At 37.8% G+C, this 18,718-nt stretch overlaps 1 protein-coding gene across 4 annotated transcripts in view; it reads right to left on the reverse strand.

The window, feature by feature from the left end:
* Nucleotides 1–3,625: 3,625 nt before the first annotated feature.
* Nucleotides 3,626–18,718, reverse strand: part of LOC126418998 (transmembrane protein 248-like) — a 113,353-nt gene continuing 98,260 nt past the window's right edge. For all 4 annotated transcript variants that reach the window (XM_050086047.1, XM_050086046.1, XM_050086045.1 and 1 more), the window contains exons 5-6: nt 12,149–12,277; nt 3,626–4,266 (exon numbers count right to left, since the gene is read on the reverse strand). In XM_050086047.1, the coding sequence (XP_049942004.1) occupies nt 4,249–4,266; nt 12,149–12,277 (147 nt within the window). In that variant the 3' untranslated portion in view covers nt 3,626–4,248. The remainder of the gene's footprint in view (nt 4,267–12,148; nt 12,278–18,718) is intronic.

Raw genomic sequence — 18,718 nt, forward strand, 5'->3', positions numbered from 1 at the left:
GGTGTTACGTGGTTAAGTTTCTTGACGCAAAGGTGCTCTAATCAGCAGATCTGAATCGGTAAAAGTCCGAATAATTTGTGCTTTGTTTCCTGTCACCATTCTACTTGGTGTGGTGGCTGATGGGAGTAACTTTAAACACTGCAGCGGTTACGATTTTTTTCTATTAGCATAGCACTTTTTGAGGCTTTATTCTTATTGTCAAGTGCAAATACTTAAGTACTTTTTGCGATGCTTCACAAACAAACAATGTGTGTGTGTGTGTGTGTGTGTGTGTGTGTGTGTGTGTGTGTGTGTGTGTGGTTTTCTGCATAGTGGAGTAGGCATAGTACACTTTGTAGCCTTAAAGAAATGACTACAGCGCACTAGAGGCAGATGAAAACATGAGACAGCATCATTACATAAATATTTGCACTTGAAAACGAGAATAAATTCTCAAAATGTGTCATGTAAAGCACTATAAATAATGTAACTGGTGTAGTGTTTCATTACTTAAATAATGACTGACACAGTTTCACGACATCAGTTATGATGACTGAAATTAAGTTAAATGCTTCTACTTCCCAAACAATGTAAATTCTAGATTGGAGGATATATATAGCATAAAAAGGACAGATTGCTTCTCACTGTAAAGTTGACACATGCCAAGTGTTGGGAGGCTGTGTGTGTGTGTGTGTGTGTGTGTGTGTGTGTGTGTGTGTGGGGGGGGGGGGGGGGGGGGGGGGGGGGGGGGAAGAGAAGCACTGAAGGGGAAAGACCAGTGAGTGTATTGGCAGAGAGTGGAGCACAATGAGGGTGGGTGGATGTGAATTGGAAGGAAGTGACAGGACAGATGGGGCTTTGACTAAAAGCTTTTATGTAACAGTCTTTCCGTTGTACCTGTAGGCAACTCACTGTGTCATCTTTAGGACAATGAGCAGAGATCTATTCTTTTCATAATACTGTTTCTACTTCCCAGTCAGTTATTAGATAATAAGTCCCTATTATGTACATGCATCATACATAAACTATGAGAAAGCAAGGGCAGGAGATCCCAAATGTAATTTTTACCACTTAAGAAGTTATTCTTCACATTTTACACTTTTTAAGTCCCTTGAAAAGTATAAAAGCAGAGTTCTATTGCATTGCCAACTTTTGGTATTTCCCTTGCAAGACCACATGTATTATATAACTTTACTTCTAATCTAGATCCAAGTCGTTTTTTGATTAAAAAAAAAAAAGCTGTTTGTCAATGAAAACTGAACTATGACACTAGTGGTGTACCACAGAAATAGCGGTTAACAAAAGGCACTGAAGTATCATGTGGCAGAAAGGGAGAGCTACATATAATGGTCAGGATAAGCACAGATGCACTAAGGCTTTCATACTGTAGAAGGCATTTTCTATTACTGAGAATAGTTAAGAAAATCAAAAAGCTTGCATTTAAAAATCAAGACTAAATGATTCATGATACTCAGTATATAACAAGCCCTTTTAACAACATCTTTCTAATTGTAACAGAGAAACTCTGTACTTAGTTCAAAAGAAAAAAAGCTCTTCAGTTTATGCAATAATAAATACCACACGAATTCCATCAATCTGAGATAACACGAATTTATTCTGGTGAAACCACGAAAATAAGTAGCTCATACGGTTAATAACATTCAAAACAAAACAGTGGAATCATGTTGTTCAAATGAAGCTACTGTACTGAGCAACATATTTAATGAATCACTTTCACTAGGTGTCTTTCCAGACAGACAGAAGTTTAAGAACAGTTGTAGGATAAGATATCAATAACTATAAACTAGTTTCACTATTACCTTCCTTCTCAAACTGTCTTCCAAAAGGCAGTATTTCTAAGTGATGGTTGAGCATATCTGAAATATAAAATTCTTAGCCAGTAAGAGTTGCTACTTTTTAGTGACCTAAGATTTTTTTCTCTCTGCTACTGAAGAGCCAGCAAAACTGATATCTGATGGAGGAATATGCTTTGCCTGTACAAGTAAATTTATTGGATCTTCTTTCAATACATTATTTTTTGCAACACTCATCATGAGGGTTGCATGGATTATGAAACATGATCATATGCCACAACATATTCTTTTGATAAACCAGACACTAATTCTCTGGTTGTTGCCTGCCTTACTGTTTTGTAATGTGTAAAAGTTACCATTAAAAATCATGACACTTTGCTGTTCTCCAATGTCATTTGAATCAAACGTAACTGTTTGCAGCGCTTGTGTTATGTAACCCAGGCCACAGCAACTATGTCATATGAATCCGGTTGCATCAAATGTTGTCTAAATGTTATCACAACCACCTCCGCTAGCAATACTCACTATGATAACCACTCCTACGAACACTGATGTGAGTGCATGTAACACAGTAGTCATCTTACCACCACCACCACCATTATACTGGTAAGATAACCTTGCATCGTGATTTTTTAGGACTAAAAAGCCAGTCTGTCCCAGCATATGTTACTTTCTGACGAAACAAAGTCCAATCATGTCTTTGCATTATTCGACGAGTGTTTGGGCACAGATGCGCAGGATATCTTAGAGCCACCACTGACCTTAAAATGGAATGCAGGAAGGTTAGGGCTTAGTGTACCATCCATCAATGGAGTCATTGGAGACAGAGCTCCAGTTCACACTGGGGATGTACACCTCCCAGGCTCTTTCAAAGGAACCACCCTGGCATTTAGCTTAATCAATTTAGGGAAATCATGGAAAACCTAAATCTCGGTAGTAGGATGAGGATATGAACCTCAAACCTTCTGATTCCAAGTTCAGAAGTCTTTCCACTGGGCCACAACACTCGGTACCACCCACTTCAAATAAATACACTGTCACATTGCTTATCCGAGGAAAATGTTAATAGGCCCAAAGATTGCACACAGCTGCAACTGCTGGGTCACCTAGGACACTGTGAGGTAGTGCAATCTGCGATGATATTCCGAGGCATTTTTAGCTACAATGTTCACCCATAGGTGTGCAATAAATCTTCCTGGTCTGTGATGGTGACCTGGACACATATCCGACCACGTTGTTGAAAGAAACCCGTTCTTACACTTTGTGATTTTGGACACTCTTGTTGTTTTCCCTGTCTCCCTCCCTATCCACCTGCCTGTCTGTCACTACTCCTTAATTTTACAATCTCTGCCAACATTCTATATCCCTCGCTAAATTTTGCTGTTCCAGTTACAAAATAAAGCACTTGCACTTGTCTTACTCATGCTCCTGATGCCCTTATGTGAAATTTAGGTGCCATAAATATGGACATGTCTTCTCCTCTGGTCTAGTTACATATTTTATTTTTGTCGGCAGTTGTGGAATTTTACGTAGATGTGTAGAACAAGAAATGGAAGTATGATGGGCAATATGAGAGCTGTAAAGACAGGATTTTTACTGTTGGATCAATAATGTATGCTAGTACCAACTCTGAGCATCATATTCATATTTGCAGCAATTACGGAGATAATTAGTTTCCATGTCACAATTAGTTTGCATGTTGGATATTAATGTCAGCACTTGGAGAAAAAGTAAGGTGAAACTTCTACAGTGATTTCATAATTTTGCTGCTTTTATGTACAATTAAGTAACAGAATTTGTCGGAACACTTAGGGAAATGAATATTTGTCACACTATCTTAATATTGTATTTCATAATGGCACACATGATGAGTCACATATACACTGCACGGCTCTCCCCCTGCCGCGTGATAAATTCATGAAAACTTAAAAATGTAGCACAGAAATGAGGACATCCACTTAAGACAGTAATACTGTTCACACCAACACTGTATTCTTACAATGCTAAAGCTCTTACAGTCTGATTACAAAGGCCATTTCTGAACAATAAATCAGGATGATACAACACATGTATTTACACAAAAGTTGACAAGCAACTCCTCTTCAGTTCCATTAATTTTCACATAAATAGCTCTCAATAATACCATCACTATTCAAGTGTATCTAGTTCAACAACTTGTTGATTAAGGTTTCTAAACAAGAATAACTTTAAATACACTTCTCTCTATTGACAATTTCTTGTCCAAGTTAGGCCCATAAGAGGACATTTTAAACACAAAGAATAATTACTGCTAGCACATTGTTGACTTCTTACATTGTTGGTGCTTAATCTCCAAACTAGAGACAACAAAATGGCTGTGTAGACTAAGAACCTGTAGCACAAAGTCCTGAGACAAAAAAGTCCAAGTTACTGTCCAAAATTGATGACAAATGACTTTTCATCTTGTGTTTATAGCTTACGGATCCAGCGGAACCTGGAATGTAAGAATTAAAATTTGCAATGACATTCACAAGAACCTTGTTATAAGTCTAAATCTTCAAATAGGAAAATATACACACTTTAGGTAATTGTATATTTACAAACACAATTTTGGTACATGCTGAGAAGAAGGTATGACACTACCTACACATATTAAATTGCAGTATGAAATCAACAAGCAAACACTACCAACTACTACATACCCAAATATATATGATTAAGATTTTGAGCAACAATCTGATCTTTGTATGCTTAACACTATTGTATAGGGATTTCTAAATTTATAATTGTGTGTCCTAACTGTTGCTTATCGTATCTAACATGGGCCCTCACAATTCCTTTTTATATCATGAATTTCCACATGCTCTTAGAATATCAACCCCACTGTAAATTCAAAGGAATACAGATCTAAATATGAGAAGTTCCAAACTTTTGAGGAAATAGTTTCCTGTGTTGTCCAGCAAAAATATTTGATTGATATACCTTCACATAATTTTTTAACAACAGCAACATAACATTTCACCTGTTTCAAATAAAAAATTATGACCAAGAAGCAGTTGGCGAATATGAGCTTTATACTATACTCTGTGTGAAAATCTTTGCTTCTCCTGTCTAGATGCAGATTTTCATCTGACATTTCATACCAAATAATTCAATAAACAATAATTGCACTCTATAAGAAACATGAAATCTAACCACATTATGTGTCTGACTAAATTAATGTTGGAAAACAGCTGTCAAGAATAGTGAATACTGTTAGGAGGGAGTATTATGGCTGTCACATGATCCATCCATCCAATCTGGGCTTGTTGTCAATCTCATAAATTTAGCTATTTGTCTAATTTAATTATTGCTCTGCTACTACTTGGTGTGCCAATAAGTACTTAGTTTTGTTGTTACACTTCACTATTTTGTTTGTTATTTATCTTACTTGGCAATGAAAGTAGCTACAAAATTAGCTGAAATGGAAATTAGGGTTTACAGTTCAGTTGATAAAGAAGTCATTACAGACAGCCCAAGTGCAGGATGGGGGAAAAAAGTTACCTACAATATGTGATCAAAAGTATCCGGACACCTGGCTGAAAATTACTTACAAGTTCATGGCACCCTCCATTGGTAATGCTGGAATTCAATATGGTGTTGGCCCACCCTTAGCCTTGATGACAGCTTCCACTCACATGCAGGCATACATTCAGTCAGGTGCCGGAAGGTTTCTTGGGGAATGGTAGCCCATTCTGCATGGAGCGCTGCACTAAGGAGAGGTAGCAATGTCAGTCCATGAGGCCTGAAATGAAGTTGGCATTCCAAACTATCCCAAACGTGTTCTATAGGATTCAGGTCAGGACTCTGTGCAGGCCACTCCATTACAGGGATGTTATTGTTGTGTAACATTCCACCAGAGGCCGTACATTATGAACGGGTGCTCGATTGTGTTGAAAGATGCAATCACCCTCCCCGAATTGCTCTTCAACTGTGGTAAGCAAGAAGATGCTTAAAACATTAATGTAGGCCTGTGCACTGATAGTGCCACGCAAAAAAACAAGGGGTGCAAGCCCCCTGCATGAAAAACACGACTACACTATAACACCGCCACCTCTGAATTTTACTGTTGGCACTACACACGATGGCAGATGACGTCCACAGGGCATTCGCCACACCCACACCCTGCCATTGGATCGCCACACTGTGTACCGTGATTCGTCACTCCACACAGTGTTTTTCCACTGTTCAATCGTCCAATGCTTATCCTCCTTACACCAAGCGAGGTGTCATTTGGCATTTACTGGTGTGATGTGTGGCTTATGAGCAGCCACTCGACCATGAAATCCAAGTTTTCTCATCTCTCGCCTGACTGTCATAGTACTTGCAGTGGATCCTGATGTAGTTTGTAATTCCTGTGTGATGGTCTGGACAGATGTCTGCCTATTACACATTACGACCCTCTTCAACTGTTGGCGGTCTCTGTCAGTCAACAGACAAGGTCAGCCTGTACGCTTTTGTGTCGTACATGTCCCTTCACGTTTCCACTTCACTATCACATCAGAAACAGTGGACCTAAGGATGTTTAGGAGTCTTGTAATCCCAGGTACAGAAGTATGAAACAAGTGAGACCCAATCACCTGACCACATTCAAACTCCGTGAGTTCCGCGGAGTGCCCCATTCTGTTCTCTCACAATGTCTAATGCCTACTGAGGTCGCTGATATGTAGTACCTGTCAGTAGGTGGCAGCACAATACACCTAATATGAAAAACGTATGTTGTTGGGCGTGTCCGGATACTTTTGACCACATAGTGTATGTCCTCAAAGGAACTGTCCCAGCATTTGCTTTAAGTGATTTAGAGAAACAATGGGAAACCTACAGTGGACAACATGACAATGATCTGAATCGCATTCCTCTGACTGAGTACAAGGTCTTACCACACTGTCACAACACATAGTATTGTAGCTGAAATCAAGTAAGTATGTCGATTAGCTAAGATTTCATGCTTAAGTGGTTGATGTTCTCACGAAATTCCTCAATCCCAGTTTATTTTTGTGACAATTTCTCAGGATAGAATTTCATTTGGGAAAAGAGTCAGAAGTGTTAACTTGGAGACCTACTTGTTTACATTATTTTTCCTTAAATTATCTAGGTGTAAGGAACAGTTTCCTAGATAAATGTGGTACAAATTTTGTTAAAATACAGTATAACCCCACATTTACATGCCTGGAATTAACGTTCCCATGCCATTTACGAACCTTTTTTATTGCTCCTATCAAATTTCTTACATGCACAATGTTAATTTGCACCTGATTTTGCATAAACAAATTTATAATTTTTCTGCGATTTGTACATTATAAAAACATATTCTTGGAGAAAAAAACTGACAGAAAATAATGCTGGTATAATATTGGCTGTCAAGTAGTGTTTACAAACATTACATGATTAAGTTTCTTGACACCAGGGCACTTCACTCAGCAGATTTGAACCAATAAACATGTAAAAGCTGAACAATTCATGCCAATCCTCCTGCCGCTCTCAAGCTCTACTCAGTGTGGTAACTGGTGGGAGTAACTAGATTCGTTTGGATAAGGAACTTGTGATCAATCCCAAGCATTTCCAAACTGTCTTTCCTGTGCATACATAGTTTTGTCATTGTTGTGATCATTGTGACACCTTTGTCGAACCATATTTAGTGTGTGTCATGATTTGGCCACTTGTACTGCTAGCTGACGTAATCACTCACTTTGTGTTGCTCAAATGTTTCTGGTTTAAACAGCACCTATTATGTATTTTTTCATGCTGAGCAAACCATGTTTCAAGAACTTATTCTCATTGTCAAGTGAAGTTTTTACGATTTCTGTTTTTTGTTTTATTGAAGTTACACAAACAAAGAATGTGAGTGATAGTTTGCATGTTTGGATTTCCACATAACTGAGGAGGCACAGTACACGATAACCTAAAAAGACTACTACAGTGCAAGATACGCAGAACACCACACGTGCCAACACCACAGAAAATACTTATGTACATAATTGCACTTCACAAGAAAAAATTCTCAAAACATTGTGCTTAAAAAAAAAGGAGGGGGGGGGGGAGGGGTAACTACTGCAGTGTTTCATTATTTAAATAATTAATGACAGCTGCAGGCTTTCCAAAAACACCGATTATGGCATATGAAATTGAGTCAAATGTTGCTAATTCCCAGCCAGCCATCAGTTCCAGTTACATCAGCGGTTTTTGTTAGATAATAAACCTTTATTAGACAGTAAACAAATCCCTGACAAGGATTTTGATGCCTATTATGTACATATTGCTTCCCATGGTCCAGGGGTAGCGTCTTTGATTAATAATCGAAACGTCTTTGGTCTCAGGTTCAAATCCTGCTGCTGCTTAAATTTTAATTAAGAATCCGCATAGGCAGAAGACGACTTCCAGCATAAGAAGTCGCCCTCATTCTGCCAACAGCCTTGTCAAAGAGGGCAGAGGAGCGGACAAAGGTTCAGGGCACTCTCTTGTCCTAGGCGTGGAAAACTGCCAATAAAGGTAGAAGAATCAGCAATGATCAATGGCATAAGGATGCAGAAGACAATGGAAACCTATGCATTAAAGATGTGTAATGCGTATCCACAGGACATGTGGCCCGTAACTGAAGAAGTATCACGATGATCTCTCCATTGGCAAAAGATTCCGGAATAGTCCCCCCACTCAGATCTCCGGGAGGGGACTTAGAAGGCAAAGGTGACCATGAGAGAGAGAATGAATAACCAATGGAAGGATAGTGTTCCATGAGTCGGAGCACGGAATGTCAGAAACATGAATGTGGTAGGGAAACTAGAAAATCTGAAAAGGGATTTGCAAAGACTCAATCTAGATAGAGTAGGGGCCAGCAAAGTGAAATGGAAAGGAGATAATGATTTCTGGTCAGAGTTAGCAGAAAATAGTACAACGGGTGTAGGATTAGTTATGAATAGGAAGGTAGGGCAGAGTGTGTTACAGTGAACAGACCAGTGATAGGGTCGTTCTTATCAGAATCGACAGCAAACCAACATCGACAATGATAGTTCAGGTATACATGCCGACGTTGCAAGCTGAAGATGAAGAGATAGAGAAAGTGTACGAGGATATTGAAAGGGTAATACAGTATGTGAAGGGGAATGAAAATCTAATAGTCATGGGGGACTGGAATGCAGTTGTAGGGGAAGGAGTAGAAGGAAAGGTTACAGGAGAGTATGGGCTAGGAACAAGGAATGAGTGAGGAGAAAGACTGATTGAGTTCTGTAACACGTTTCAGCTAGTGATAGTGAATACTCTGTTCGGGAATCACAAGAGGAGGTGACATACTTGGAAAAGGCCGGGTGACACGGGAAGACTTCAGTTAGATTACATCATAGTCAGACAGATTCTGAAATCGGATACCGGATTATAAGGCATACCCAGGAGCAGATATAGACTCAGATCACAATATAGTAGTGATGAAGAATAGGCTGAAGTTTAAGACATTAGTCAGGAAGAATCAATGCACAAAGAAGTGGGATACAGAAGTTCTCTAAGGCTATATATACAGCAATACAGAATAACTCAGTAGGCAGTAAAGTTGAAGAGCAATGGACAGCTCTAAAAAGGACCATCACAGAAGTTGGGAAGCACAACATAGGTACAAAGAAGGTAACTGCAAACAAACCATGGGTGACAGAAGAAATACTCCAGTTGATTGATGAAAGGAGGAAGTACCAAAATGTTCCAGGAAACTCAGGAATACAGAAATACAATACGCTGAGGAATGAAATAAATAGGAAATGCAGGGAAGTGAGGATGAAATGGCTGCAGGAAAAATGTGAAAACATCAAAAAAGAAATTATTGTCAGGACAGACTTAGCATACGAGAAAGTCAAAACAACCTTCCGTGACATTAAAAGCAAGGGTGATTACATTAAAAGTGCAATGGGATTTCCAATGTTAAATGCAGAGGAGAGAGTGGATAGGTGGAAAGAATACACTGAAAGCCTCTTGAGAGAGACTATTTGTCTGATGTTATAGAAGAAGAAACAGGAGTCGATTTAGAAGAGATAGGGGATCCAGTATTAGAATCAGAATTTAAGAGAGCTTTGGAGGACTTAACATCAAATAAGGCAGAAGAGATAGATAACATTCCACGAGAATTTCTAAAATCAGTGGGGGAACTGAGAACAAAACGACTATTCGCGTTGGTGTGTAGGATGTACGAGTCTGTCGACATACCATCTGACTTTCTGAAAAACATCATCCACACAATTCCGAAGACGCGAGGAGCTGATAAGTGCAAGAATTATCACAGCATAATCAGTTTAACAGTTCATGCATCCAAGTTGCTTACAAGAATAATACACAGAAGAATGGAAAAGAAAACTGAGGAGGCTCTAGATGTCTATCAGTTTGGCTTTAGGAAAGATAAAGGCACGAGAGAGGCAATTCTCACGTTGTGGTTAATAATCGAAGCAAGACTAAAGAAAAATCAAGACATATTCATACGATTTGTCAACCTGGAAAAAGCATTCAACAATGTAAAATGGTGCAAGATGTTCGAAATTCTGAAAAAAGTAGGGGTAAGCTATAAGGAAGATGGGTCATATAAAATAAAAAGGGTGTAAGCCAAGGATGTAGCCTTTCGCCCCTACTGTTCAATCTGTACATCAAGGAAGCAATGATGGAAATAAAAGAAAAGTTCAGAAGTGGAATTAAAATTCAAGGTGAAAGCGTATCAAGATACGATTTGCTGATGACATTGCTATCCTGAGAGAAAGTGAAGAAGAATTACATGAACTGCTGAATGGAATAAACAGTCTAATGAGTACAGAGTATGGATTGGGAGTAAATCAAAGAAACACAAAGGTAATGAGAAGTAGTAGAAATTACAACAGTGAGAAACTTAGTGTCACGAAGTAGATGAAGTTAAGGAATTCTGCTACCTATGCAGTAAAATAACCAATGAGATACAGAGCAAGGAGGACATCAAAAACAGACTAGCAATGGCAAAAAGGGCATTCCTGGCCAAGAGAAATATACTAAAATCAAATATTGGCCTTAGTTTGAGCAATAAATTTCTGAAAATGTACATCTGGAGTACATCATTGTATGGTAGTGAAACATGGACTGTAGGAAAACCAGAACACAAGAGAATCGAAGCATTTGAGATGTGGTGCTACAGTCGAATGTTGAAAATTAGGTGGACTGATAAGGTAAGGAATGAGGTGGTTCTGAGCAGAATCGGAGAGGAAAGAAATATGTGGCAAACACTGATAAGGAGAAGGAACAGGATGATAGGACATCTGTCAAGACATGTGGGAATGGCTTCCATGGTACTAGAGGGAGCTGTTGAGGGCAAAAATTGTACAGGAAGACAAGACTGGAATACACCCAGTAAATAATTGAGGACATAGGTTCCAAGTGCTGCTCTTGAGATGAAGAGGTTAGCACAGGAGAGGAATTCGTGGCGGGCTGTATCTAACCAGTCAGAAGACTGATGACAAAAAAGTACATATATCATACACATAGAGCAAAAATTCAAGGGCTACTCTACAAGTAACTTTTACAGCTTAAAACGTTATTTCACACATTTTACATTTTCCTGCAAAGTAAACCATTTTTATGAAGTCCCTTGAAAACTGTGAAAGTGGGGTTTCACTGCACATAAAAACAACAATATATTATTTTTCAATGTAACACCAAAAACAGAGAAAATGCTGTTGAAAAATAGCACTGAACTTTTCAGAAATACATTTATTATAATACAGAATAAATTTTTACTGTCCCAGTTTCTCAGAATTCTGTTCAGTTTTTAAAATCAACTGAGTTGTATTTTTCCTCTTGCTGTTAATACTTCTGCTTGACTATTTGGTTATTTAATGTGCTTTTCTCCACAATACAGTGACTTCCAAACACCATAATGCATTTAAATTCTAGGATCAGTGTGAAATATACTGCTTAGTGTGCATAAAGTCTCTTATAGTCCATTGGTTTGATTTTCTCTTATATTTGAGTTTTTTCCAGAACTATAATTTTCTATATTTCCTTTAATTTTGCTCTAATACCTGCTGTTAATTGAAAGAAAATGAGAGATGACATGCAGCTAGGATGAAAATACTACAGCAGAGAGAAAATATGAATAGCATAATCCTCTGGTGATTTGAGAGAGAGAGAGAGAGAGAGAGAGAGAGAGAGAGAGAGAGAGAGAGAATACACGCAGTGCAAGGCATTGTTGTGCCAAACACAATAAAAAAAACAACACATTTTTACATCTAGAAAGAAACAAGAAGTTAGTAAATCAAATTATTCAAATACTGCACAAACTACAAAATTATGTTAAACATTTCACATGCTATAATTATTCTCATTAAACTGAGACATTTATTTACCTTTTCTATGATAATAGTCTTTTGCTTTGGCTTTCCTTTGATAATGGCATAGCATATCAGGGTCATGGCCATCACAAACAAGAAGTAACTCGTGTGTATCAAGTGGAGATTGATCAATGAACGATCACGCTGTAACAAATAGTAAAATAGCAGTCGGCAATAAAATCTGGACACTACCTTAAATATGAAAATTCTGAAATAAATTAAATTATTTTTGTCAGCATAAAAAATGAAGTATAATTGGGATATTGTCACTGAAGACAATTTCAAATGTGAGTATTACTAATTGTTTTAGTTGGTAACCAGAAGCTTCATATTATCTTAGAAGTTGAGAAGAAAAGCCTATATTTATAGCACTTTCAAATTTATAAAAAGCATTTGACAATGTTTATTGGATTACATGCTTTCAGATTCTGAAGGTTGCAATGGTATACAAAAGAAGAAAATGTTATCTACAATTTGTATAGAAACCGGAGTAGTGTTAAAACTCATGATTGCAAGCAGTTGTATGACTCCAAAATTTATCACACAACTGGTTTCAGTTGTTTTCAGACCATCTTCTGGTGTCTGCATACAACAGAAAACCAAAATAAGGCTAAAAGCGTCATCACAAAAGAAAATCTTAAATGTAGTAGTCAACATAGACAATTTACTGTGAATTTACACACCGAAATTTTAAGCAAATGTGGTACAAATAATAACCATTGTAAATCGTCATGGCCAAGCTATCCGCTCCATTTAACTCCAGAACAAAAGCAGATGCAGCATCTCTTACTTTCACATGCCATCCAATTAGCTCATATCGTGTAAGATGTGAGAATTCAAAAACACTGGTAACTGAGTAGGATCTGTTAACTGACAAACTGTACATATTGTTACTGGTTGCTGTTATACCACATAATGCAGTATAGGTGTTCACAAGAGTTGTCACCATATGCACAATAGCCTAAATCTCATATCTGTGCTGTGCCTGTTGATGCAATTGGGAGGTGGGGTTACACTAGCCATGGCCTGCACCTGAATAGGAGGGGGAAGGATAGATTAGTTGATCATCTTGCAGAAAATGTAAGGGGGGCCACATGCACACAAGACAAAATACCTGTGATTACTGGAGTCAGAAGGACGCATTTTTTAGGTTAGAGTCAGGTTACAGACAGAGAGTATTGAAACAGATTAAAACAGAACAGTGCCATAATGTCTGTAGCAATATCCAAAGAAATAAAATCTGTGTGTTTCATCAGAACATTAGAGGACTGAAAAATAAGATAGATGAGCTTTTTGCATGCCTAGAAAATGGAGTAAATTCTGAAGGTATAGATGTTTTGTGTCTCTCTGAACACCATGTAACTGCAGGGATGGAGAAGTTAAATTTAAGGGATTACAGATCAGCATCTTATTCATGTAGAGTCAACACGGAAAAAGGAGGAGTTGCTACTTATATAAAAACTGGACACAAAGTGAAAAATATTGAAACAAATAGTTTTTGTGTAGCTCAGATCCTTGAAGTATGTGCTTGTGAGTTGCTACTGCAATATATTTCTATACTAATTGTAACATTCTACAGATCTCCTCAAGGTAACTTTCAGCTATTCATGAAAAATCTTGAAGCATTATGCAGCTACGTGTCAGACAAGAAGAAGCAGTTAGTGGTTTGCGGTGATTTTAATGTATATTTCTTGAAAGATACGGATAGGAAAAATGAGCTAGAATCTTTGTTTGGTTGCTTCAATCTAGTATCTGTTGTAAATTTTCCAACTCGTGTGCAGCAGGATAGTCGGTCACTTATCGATAACATTTTCATAGGCAGTGCTCAGGCAGAAACAATTAATGTGTACTCAGTTGTTAATGGGTTATCTGATCCAGGGTGTATACGCGGACAAGGTAAAAAAGTTCCCAGATTTTTCCAGGATCTACCGGTTAAAAATACATTTTCTCAGCAGTGAAAATACATTTTCTCCTGGGTGAAAACACACTTTTGCTATGTTAAGTGAGAGTATACTTTCCCTTAGAACTGTAAAACTTATCCTTTTGAAGGATATGGTTTTATACAGCAACGTAGAATTTCCCGGCACTTTAAAAAATGATACTCAGGGAGGAAAAAAAATGCCATACGTACTATAAGATGAAAACGTGCACCTGAAATATAGCGAACAGTTTAAACTGGCCAACAGTGTGGAATAAATTGACTGCCTCGGCAGGAAAGCTTAATAAAAGCCAAATTTATTTATCAAACTGACAAAAATAACTTCATTGTTCTGCAAGGCGATTAACACTTGACTGTCAGAAAGGTGGAAATAAAATAAAATCTGAAACTAGTAACATATTTTAGCCTTCCGTAATTATGTGAATGTATTTTAATTCACTTAATAGCTCCCAGCCACAGAAATCAGTCTTGTTTTCATTTGACATGAGAGTAATAAACAACGAGGAAACAGAAAAATCACTAAATTTACCCCCCCCCCCCCCCCACACACACACACACACACACACACACACACACACACACACACACACACACACAAACAAACTCTGGTTGCTCTGCGGAAAAAAAAGGACTTTTAAAAAATAAGTTAATTTTGTAGCACACATCTTTCTGTAGAGTCTGATACATAAAACATATCTTCGAGGAAATGTAAGACATGTTATTTGGTCTTAAGTGTGCAGTGCGGTGCCACCCATCTTCAAACAACATTGTCACACCGCATGTCACTGTATTTCGCTCTGTGGAACTCAAACGTGTATATTTTGTAATGGATGCCATCAAACTATTTCAGGACGGTGGAAATTAAAATGTCCTGTAGCGTCTCTCCTGCTCCCAGTCGGCCGGTTAGACATCCTGCCCCTCTTTTTCTGTTGTTATAAAAAAAAGCCCTCGCAATTAATACCGGATAGCATTATTTGTAACCAGGAGAACAAGAACTCTTCAGAAAATCTGGACTCTTTATTGCCTATTAGCCAATAACTTGCTCTTCTGCGCGACATAAAATTAAATATAGGACACCTAAAACCAGCAAAGACAAGAGACAGGCAAGACAGTAAACATTTCTTCAATCCTTAGGTCCCAGCAATTTTTCTCTCTAATCTTGCTACAGTTTTACATGGCGTGCTTTCTTTTCTGCAAAAGAACTATTACCTTAGCGAAGTTCGTCAAACATTTTGCTACATGAAAAATAGAAATGATGTTGTCTAATACTGAAAAAAGCTGTTATACAAATAGTACCCAAGACTTGAGCAGTTTCTCAATTACACCTATTTTATCACTGTGTGCTGGAGAAAACAAAATAGCCATTTCTAATGTTGCAGCAATTGTAATAGACACAAAATAAGCGAGACTGTTTTGGCAATAACGATCATTTTTATAATACGTCAGAATATAATTCACGAAACACCTATTTGGCCTACTACAGGCAAAAAGCTTTACGTTAGGAAATAGTTTCACATTTCATTCATATGCCCTAGTTTCTCATGCATGAGACCGAAAAGTAGTAGAAAGAAATTTTTATATAAATTTGGAATCTTCATTTTCTTCCATAATTTGTGTGATGTCCCTGTTTCTTCTCCTTCCTCGTTCTAACAAACAGTCTTGTGATCACTAATTCTGTAACTATTCCTACCACTGTCAAAACTCATTCTCCAGTTAACTTTACTAACACTGCCACAATCACAGTTTAGTTGTCCAGCAATTATTCTCCCGTTAGGCGTTTTAGTGTTCATACAATGCGTTTTCTGCACTACTCCCAGAATGGAACTTAAGCGACTGCTAGCCCAGGACTACAACTGGCCCTGTCTAGTCTAGCGATCTGGCCAAAAAAATTCTGTCAAAATTTCACTTTCTTGGATACACCGAGAAGATAATACGTAATCTTTCTTGCCTGTAAGTAATTTATTTTCACTCTGGTAGTCTGAATCTATGGATTTCACTAGTAATTATAACAAGGCTGGACATTTGCAAACCAAATCGACCACATAAACAAGCAGCAGTTAGCATTCACTGGTTCAGCTTTATTCTGCTCAGCTCGTATAGCACCATCTCGTTTTGTCTGCAGGAAAGTTTATTTCTAGATGTGACGAGGATTCCCCTGGCAGAGACATCATGTAAACTATGCACGCTTTCAAAAATCAACTTCTATTGTTTTCAAAAAGCAGCAGGGATGTGTTTCAAAATCATATAATAATTTATAGACTGATGGGCGCAGGATGCTAGCTGCTTTGTGAAACAAGGTTTTTTCCCCCCCTAAAGAATATGAATTTGTCCCCTCCCCCCAAAATTGCTGCCCGGTTCAGATACCCCGGTTTGCCCCCACTCCCCACTAGATCCGGGCCTGCAGCACACCCGTGAATCTGGCAGCTTGGGCGTGCCAGTAAAATTTTTCCGTGTACCATGTGGCTGGTTGCTGCTACTGCTGGTTACACAGCCAACAGCCACATTTTTGTAAGCAGAAGTGGGAGAAGGTACTACTCTTACGCGACTCAACTACTTGTGCGCATGAGCCCGCTCGTAACTGATTAAATGAGTCTAATGTAAACAGTTTGTGATGTCACTCTCATCGAAGGCAATTTGTTGTTATGAGGCATTGCATAGTCTTCCAAAAGGCATTGACACATTTTGCTGCTAGCAGACACTTGTACGAGCTCTGTGTTATTTTATTTGGTGCATTTCCTTTGCAATTTAGGTTTAATTTTTTTTTTCTATTGTTCATATTTTAATGCTGCAGTATTATTCTGCAGTAGCGGGATACAGAAATATCTTTTGTCAGAGTATTGGTTCTTACCAGTCAAAATTACAAAAATTTAACTGAAAACTAAAACAACGAAAAATTCCCGGCACTCTAAAAAATTCCCAGGTTTTTCCCGGTTGTCCCGGGTCATATACACCCTGTGATCATGACGCACAGTTAATGGAAATAACACTACTTAGCATGTCACAGTTCAGATTCCGGAAGGGTTACTTGACTGAGAATGCTATCTACACATTTACCCATCAAATAGTACAAGCTCTAAATAACAAATTATCGCCAGTTGCTTTTTTGTGATCTCTCCAAGGCATTTGACTGCGTGGATCATGTCACACTATTAGAAAAACTCAGGTTTTATGGAATTGAAGGCTATACAAACAGCTGGTTTGAATCATACTTAATGAACAGAAAGCAAAACGTTGTGCTGAATAGCACAAATAATGTTGGGAGGGTGGTAAATTCTAGTGAATGGGGAGTTATCACAAAGGGAGTCCCAAAGGGTTCAATTTTAGGTCCTCTGCTGTTTCTTATTCATATGAATGACCTCTCACTTAACTAGTACTTTTTGCAGATGACATGAGTGTTATAATAAATCCCATTCCAGAAAAAGTAGTTGAAGATATTTTTAAGGATGTCTCAAAGAATTATTAAGTGATTCCCAGAAAATGGACTCTTCTCCCTTAATTTTGGAAAAACTCACTATATCCAGTTCTGTACACCAAATAGAGTCATACGGACAATTGATGTAGCATATGAACAGGGCTCAGTTAACAGGGTAGATTTCTCCAAATTTTTGGGTGTTGACATTGATGACAATTTGAACTGGAAGAAGCATATTACTGAGTTTCTCAAACAACTAAGTTCAGCTTCTTTCGCTCTTCATTTAATCGCTAGTCTTGGTAATAAACAGATCAGCCTCCAAACGTACTTTGCATATTTCCACTCAATAATGTCTTATGAAATAGTTTTCTGGGGTAACTTACCATTTAGACAGAGTATTGATTGCACAAAAGAGAGCAGTGAGAATAATTAGTGGTGCTCACCCAAGAAGGTCATATAGGCATCTTTTCAAGGAGTTAGGTATTTTAACTGCACCATCAGAGTACATATATTCGCTAATGAAATTCATTACAAATAATCCATCTCAATTCGCGAAGAACAGTGGTGTTCATACGTACAACACTAGAGGGACAAATGACCTTGCCTATCCGTTACTGAAGATGTCAGTTGTTCAAAAAGGAGTACACTATTCAGCAACAAAAATCTTTGATCATTTGCACAACAACATAAAGTGTTTGGCAGGTAGCAGATCAAGTTTTAAATCTAGCTTAAAATCATTTCTTTTGGACAACTACTTCTACTCCATGGACAAATTTCTGTTTCAGAAATGGTAGAGAGAGAGAGAGAGAGAGAGAGAGAGAGAGAGAGAGAGGATAAGAATCATACCCCTAAATGTAGTTGCATGTGTAGAACTAAAAATTTCAGTAATATTAATATTAGCACTATTCATGTGTGTGTATATATCTTGTAATCTGACTTGTTCCACATCATATTGATAAAATAATCTATGGAACATGACATAACTAAAACTAAACTAAGCCTTCTTCATTTATATATAGAGATTTCGAATACAATTTATGGTTTACTTCATATGGTGTTCTTTCTCTAAGTATAGGGCTAACCTTTTTAATATTTGGTAGTTTCTAATCTCATAGAATATTGCATTTTGTTGTTCCTCTTGTAACTGTGAATAATAGAGGAAGTACCAGGCCTGTACAGTCATATAGTGGTTTATAATTGTTATACATGCATTTTTTCCTCTCTAATTTTGACA

The sequence above is a fragment of the Schistocerca serialis genome, chromosome 9 (assembly GCF_023864345.2).
Source record: "Schistocerca serialis cubense isolate TAMUIC-IGC-003099 chromosome 9, iqSchSeri2.2, whole genome shotgun sequence".
Lineage (NCBI taxonomy): Eukaryota > Metazoa > Arthropoda > Insecta > Orthoptera > Acrididae > Schistocerca > Schistocerca serialis.